The 6,000-nt window shown below is 60.1% G+C and overlaps 1 protein-coding gene across 1 annotated transcript; it reads left to right on the plus strand.

The window, feature by feature from the left end:
* The first annotated feature begins 3,872 nt into the window (after window positions 1-3,872).
* MRPS23 (mitochondrial ribosomal protein S23) lies at window positions 3,873-5,681 on the plus strand. Its single transcript, XM_030462428.1, has 5 exons — window positions 3,873-3,991; window positions 4,125-4,292; window positions 4,791-4,868; window positions 4,966-5,089; window positions 5,266-5,681. The coding sequence occupies exons 1-5, from the start codon at window positions 3,948-3,950 to the stop codon at window positions 5,416-5,418; spliced, it is 567 nt and encodes a 188-aa protein (XP_030318288.1). The 5' UTR covers window positions 3,873-3,947; the 3' UTR covers window positions 5,419-5,681.
* Window positions 5,682-6,000: the final 319 nt, after the last annotated feature.

Consider the following 6,000-nt stretch of genomic DNA (forward strand, 5'->3'; position numbering starts at 1 on the left):
CAGACGCGGGTTCCCCGGCAGCCAACACAACACGCCCGTCGCTGTTTGCTCTGCCTCTCCGCGGGTTTGGTAACAAAAACCCACGCTGCAGGCTCTGCTTCCCCACGGGCTCCTTTCCCAACCCGCCGCACGCCTTGGGAGCGGATTCCGGGATTTCCCTCCCGCAGCCCCGGCCCGGGGGACCCCTGGGCATCATCCCCTTCCCGGAGCCCGGGCGGGGAGCAGGGATGCTCGGGGGGCTCTGCTGAGGGCAGGGGGCACCGGGCTGGGGGTGCCCTGGGACCCCGGAGAGGTTTGGGGTCCAAAAATGGAAGCGGCAGCTCCCGGGCTGATCCCGGCCGTGGGGTCTGAGCCTTCCCAAAGAAAAGGAGAGGAGCACCCACCCGTGAGTCGTGGCAGCCCAGCCCGTGCTTCAGGCCCTTCCATCACGGTGTGGAGCCCCCCCCAGCTCCCTGCCTTGTGCCCGAGGGGCTGAGTGCTGGGTAAGGTGGGTGTCTGCAGGGGGGGGGTCCCCGTGTCCCTGCCTGGCCTGGGGAGCAAGTGTGGGAGCAGGAGCAAGGGGCTGAGTGATGCTGGGGCTGGGAACAGAAGGCCCTTTGGTCCCTGAGTGGGATTTTTATCTCCAGCCCAAAAGGGGAGAGGAGGGGCTCCTTCCCAACCCTCTGCTGGCTCTGGGGTCCGCAGGAGGCTCCCCACACTCCCTCCCGATCCAGAGCAGCTCTCTGCATATTTAGAAGAAACTCGGGCTTGGAACTGTCAGTGTTCCAGCGCCTCTTAGCTACCGAGAGCTTAACTTCCAGTGAAGTTTCCGTGAGAGAAGGAAGCACCCACAGGCATCCGGGCAGGAGCTCTGCTCTGGCAGGAAGGGAATTCCCCTTTTCCCAGCCCAGGAGGTGATGGCTGGGCTGGCACAGGGAGGAGAGGCCGTGGAGCCCTCACTCACACCCGTGGGTGCTGAAACCCTCGGGATGGGCTGGCTGAGGACACAGGGAGGGGACAGCTGCCACCAGGGTGTCCCTGCGGGTGCCAACCCCTCGGGGAAGGGCTTTGTGTTGGGGGTGTCTGTGCTAACGCTGCCTGACACCTCCCCCGTAAATATCCCCAGCTCGGGATCCTGTCACTCTGTAGCCTTTTCAGAATATCTTGGAGGCACAAAAGATCATTGCCCTGGAAGCTGAAGAGTGATAATTTTTGCTCATTGGGGGGTGGTGGTGAAAAAGAAGAGGTCTAATGAGTAGAAAGGCCCCTAAAACCAGCTTGGAAGCCAAAAATGCATTTCTTACATAGAATTGTATGAATCTCAGTGATGTTTGTATCACTTCTCTACAAAATGGTTTAAAAAGAGCAAAAGAAAACGGTGTGTGACATTTGTGGGTGTTGCTATTTTAGAATTTATTTCCATAAGTGATTTGTTTTTTCTTAAAGATGTTTAATAGTCGTTCATATAATAAAAGTCCTGTTGTATTCTGAACACTTGGGTGTATTTTGCTTTTTGCTGCCATTTCTTTACAGGGGGAAAAGGAGAGAAAGCAGGGTGGGGTGAGGAATGCTCCTTGCCTTCACGTTCCCTGCAGCCGTGCCCAACAGCTGCTCGATGCCTCCCTGCTCCTGGCACTGCTAACTTTGCCTCTCATCATTTCCTCAGGAAGCCAACACCATGGGAACCCCATCCCTGGGGAGTTCCAGCATCCCCACACCAGGGGCTGGGCCCTGGCAAAGCTCCTGGCTCCACCTGTGGGGACCTGAGTGGAAAAGTGAAGGTGCTGTGGCTCACCTGATTTTTATTTTTTTTTTTTTTCCTGAAAATAATCAGCCTCGGGGACAGGGGGCAGGTGGGTTTTCTTTAAACTGTTTCATTTGCACAGCAACTCCACCTTTGGCAGGCAGGCAGGCAGGCAGGCTGGCTCCCTCCTGGTGGCACAAAGGCAACTGGTTGTGATGATGAATATCTCCAGCCCTGCACTTCCCACCACTCCACGCCGTGCCCGTGGGATCAGTGTGGGCTGTGAACCCCGAGAGCATGGAGCTGGATGGCATGGGTGGGATCCCTCCTGCGGGAGCTGCTCCCTGCATCCCTCCCTGCAGACAAACTTGGGGTGAGAAACTCCACAGAGCATCAAAAAGCAGCAGAATCAGAAGTGAGGGCTGGGCTGTGCCAGGGAAGGTGCCCACCAGGCCCCTCTTACAGGAGCTGGTTCCTGGGAGCCCAGCCAGCACCCAAAGCCTTGCTCTGCTCCTAATCCTTTTGTTCTGGGGAAGGATGGGACTCCCGGCCCCTCCAGGCTGTGCTGCCCATCAGAAATACCCCTGGGCAGCAGCAGCCCCGTTCCCAGAGCAGCCCTGGAGCCCTCCCAGCCCCGGCCTTTTGAATTCCTCCACTCTACGTGGATGAGGCTTGTTGGTATTTTCTCTTTCAAAACCATCTTTTTAGAAAACCGGCAGCTGAGAAGAGCCCAGGGCTGCAAACTGTGGTCAGAGGAGGAGGAGTGCTGGAAACCCGCTGTCTGTCTGTCTGTCTGCGGTGGGGATTCACCGCCCCCAGGCTGAAGCTGGGAGCAGGGATGCGGTTTTCCTGGCAGCAGCTGATTCCCAGGCTGAGGGCTGCACCTGGTGCCCAGCAACTGCTGCTGGAAGGAGCCGGGATGGAGGTGCTGAGGGACAGAAACCCAGTGACAGACACAGCGTGGGGCTGTGCAGGGCAGGATCAGCCCCTGCTGCCATCCCTGGACAGTGCCTGTGCAAACCAGGGTGTGAATCCCACCCCTCACCCTCTGCCCGGGGCACACCCAACACCAGGAGGTGACCGGGGGCACCTGGGTCCTCCCCACACCCTGGTGCTGGTTTGCAGCCTGTTGTCACCACTGTGTCCCCAAGCTCCCGGGCTGCCCTGGGGACACACTGGTGCTCAGCTCAGGGACAGCACCGGGCACCGGGTGGGGAAGAGGAGCCCCAGCCCGTGGGGACACCATTCCTGTTCGTGGGGACACCATTCCTGTTCGTGGGGACACAATTCCTGTGCGTGGGGAGACCATTCCTGTTCGTGGGGACACCATTCCTGTTCGTGGGGACACCATTCCTGTGTGTGGGGAGACCATTCCTGTTCGTGGGGACACCATTCCTGTTCGTGGACAGAAATGACCCCTGCTCTTGCCCTCCTGGTGTGGACACGGGTGGCAGTGGCTCCTCCTGAGCACTGTGTCCCTGTGTCCAGTTCTCCATCCCGGGCTGGCAGTGGGGAAGCCCCAAAATCCCTGGCAGGAACCAGGGAGGCAGAGAACCCCCTGCCTGTGCCTGTCTGTGCTTGTCAAGCAGAGCAGGGTGACAACACCTGTAATGGCGTGACAACACCTGTAGTGGGGTGACAACACCTGTAGTGGGGTGACAACACCTGTAATGGGGTGACACCACCAGTAATGGGGTGACACCACCAGTAATGGGGTGACAGCTGCTGCCCTGGGGCTTACCCCCCCTCTCTGCTCCCAGCCCTGGTGCTGGGGGGGTCTCTGGGGCAGCCACCTCCTGACGGGACTGTGGTGCCTCTGGCCATGGCCCCTCCTGCTGGCCTGCCCAGTGCCCGCCATGTGTCCCCTGGGGTCAGCCCTGAGCCCTTGGGGGGGCCAGGACAGGGCTGAGGGACCCGCGGGGTGCAGGACGTGATGGCAGAGGCCCCGCCACCTCCTGCCCCGGGAGGGAAAGGGTTTGTGCCCCGTGTGCCCCGGCTTCCCGGGGCTGCTCCGCCGGGATTGCGGGATCGATCCCCGGTGCGGGCCCTTTAAGAGGTGCGGGCCCTTTAAGAGGTGCGGGCTCTTTAAGTGAAGGGGCGTGGCCCGCTCGGCAATCGGCTGCCTCTGCCTGGCTCCGCCTCCTGCGCCAGCGCCGCTTCCGCTTCCGGTGTCCGGGCAGCCCGTTGCTAGGGTGGCGCCGTTGCTAGGGGAGGCCTTGCCGCCATGGCGGGCAGCCGCACGCAGAAGATAGGGAGCGTGTTCAGCCGGTGCGGGCACCGCGCTGCCGGGAGGGCGAGCGGGGAGGGAGGCGCGGGGTCCTGCGGGAGGAGGGGAGGCGGAGAGCCGGGGCGGTGCGGGCGTCCCTGGAGCTCCCCCCCCGCCGCTCCTCTCTCCCGGCAGGACCCGCAACCTGCTCCGCATCGGGGTGATCGAGAAGCCGCTCTGGTTCGACGTCTACGCCGCTTTTCCCCCGCTGAGGGAGCCCGTCTACCGGGTGCCGCGGCCGCGCTATGGCAAGGTGAAGGATGTCATCCCGCCCATCTTCTACCCGGAGGATGAAGTGCGAGCGTGAGTCCCCGTGTCCCCCCTCCCCGTGTCCCCCCTCCCCGTGTCCCCCCACCCCGTGTCCCCCCTCCCCGTGTCCCCCCCTTCCCCGTGTCCCCCCCACCCCGTGTCCCCCCACCCCGTGTCCCCCCCCACCCCGTGTCCCCCCCTCCCCGTGTCCCCCCCCTCCCCGTGTCCCCCCTCCCCGTGCCCCCCCTCCCCGTGTCCCCCCCTTCCCCGTGTCCCCCCCCTCCCCGTGTCCCCCCTTCCCCGTGTCCCCCCTTCCCCGTGTCCCCCCTCCCCCGTGTCCCCCCTCCCCCGTGTTCCCCCCTCCCCCGTGTCCCCCTCCCCGTGTCCCCCCCCCCCGTGTCCCCCTCCCCCGTGTCCCCCCCTCCCCCGTGTCCCCCCCTCCCCCGTGTCCCCCCCTCCCCCGTGTCCCCCCTCCCCCGTGTCCCCCCCCTCCCCCGTGTCCCCCCTCCCCGTGTCCCCTGTTTTGGGACCTGAACTCTCTCTCCCACACAGGAGGTTTTACAGAGTTTATGGCAGCGGGCCGAGGCCTTTCGAGCTGCTGCAGACAAACCACAAATCTACTTGCCAGAGGTCAGATTTATTTAGAATAAACCTAGAAACCCTTCCAGAACTTGTTCCTGAATCAACGTGGCTTTGGGAGAGTGAAAGTCACAATCTTGACACCCAGGTTCGTTGAGAAGTACTATGAGCTGAAAGGAGAGGGAAAAATCGAAGAAGAAAAATTGTTTGAAGAAACAGGAAAAGCCCTTTTAGCCAGTGGGGTGATTCTGAAGAGGAGAGGAACAGATACAGTGAGTATCCAGTATCCCAGAGAACTCCAGCCCTGAGTTATCCTGGATAACTTCCCAGCCAGACACCTCCTTTGGGGTTTTTGTTGCACACACAACTGGAGCTGTTGCTCTCTGGTGTTTCCTGCAGCCACACTTTGGCAGGAGCTTCTCATGACCCCGTTCTTGGTGATCTGCAGGTAGCAAAACAGGACCAGCAGGATGCTGGAACCAGGGACTCTGTGCTCCACCAGCAGCTCCAGACTGTGCTGGAAGAGATGCAGGAGAAGAAGAAGGATGGGGAGGAGGAGCAGAGCCCTGGCTTGGCAGAGAGGCAGAAGGAAAATCCCTGAGCCTGCTGCAGCTGCTCTGAGGTGCTCAGGAGGTGTCCTGGCTGTGGCAGTCACAGCTCAGGAACCAGCACTGACGTTTTCCTAGTGGGAATGTGTCTCTGGTGCCTTCCTGAGTGGGGTGTGGGGGTCACCTTCCTGTTCTTCCTGCTCCCCACTCACACAGCTGGGGGTAATCCCCTTTTTGTTGAGGGTCAGGGGGGTTATCTGAAATGGTGAGCAGGAAAATAGGATACATGTGGAAAATTAAACTTTTTCTTTAAAAATATGAAGTCCTGGCTCTTCAGGTATCTTTTTTGCTGCAGTAAAGGTGTTCCTTAACTTTGTGTGGCTGGAGTTACAGGGCTTGTGACAGTCCTGCTGGGGAGAGGCAGTTACTGTTGGGGGGGGGGGTTCTCTTCTGCTTATTTGGGGGTTTTCTCCTGATTTCCCTTTTTCATTTGTTTCTTTTTATTTTCATAAGTGTTTTCCTCTTGGTTGTCTTTTCCTCCCCTCTTTCTGCTTGTCTTTCCCCCCCTTTTTTTTGTGTTTTTCCTTCTTGTATTTGTCTCTTGTTCTTTTTAACAACAGCAAAGCACCAGCACA

The sequence above is a fragment of the Calypte anna genome, chromosome 19, assembly GCF_003957555.1.
Source record: "Calypte anna isolate BGI_N300 chromosome 19, bCalAnn1_v1.p, whole genome shotgun sequence".
Lineage (NCBI taxonomy): Eukaryota > Metazoa > Chordata > Aves > Apodiformes > Trochilidae > Calypte > Calypte anna.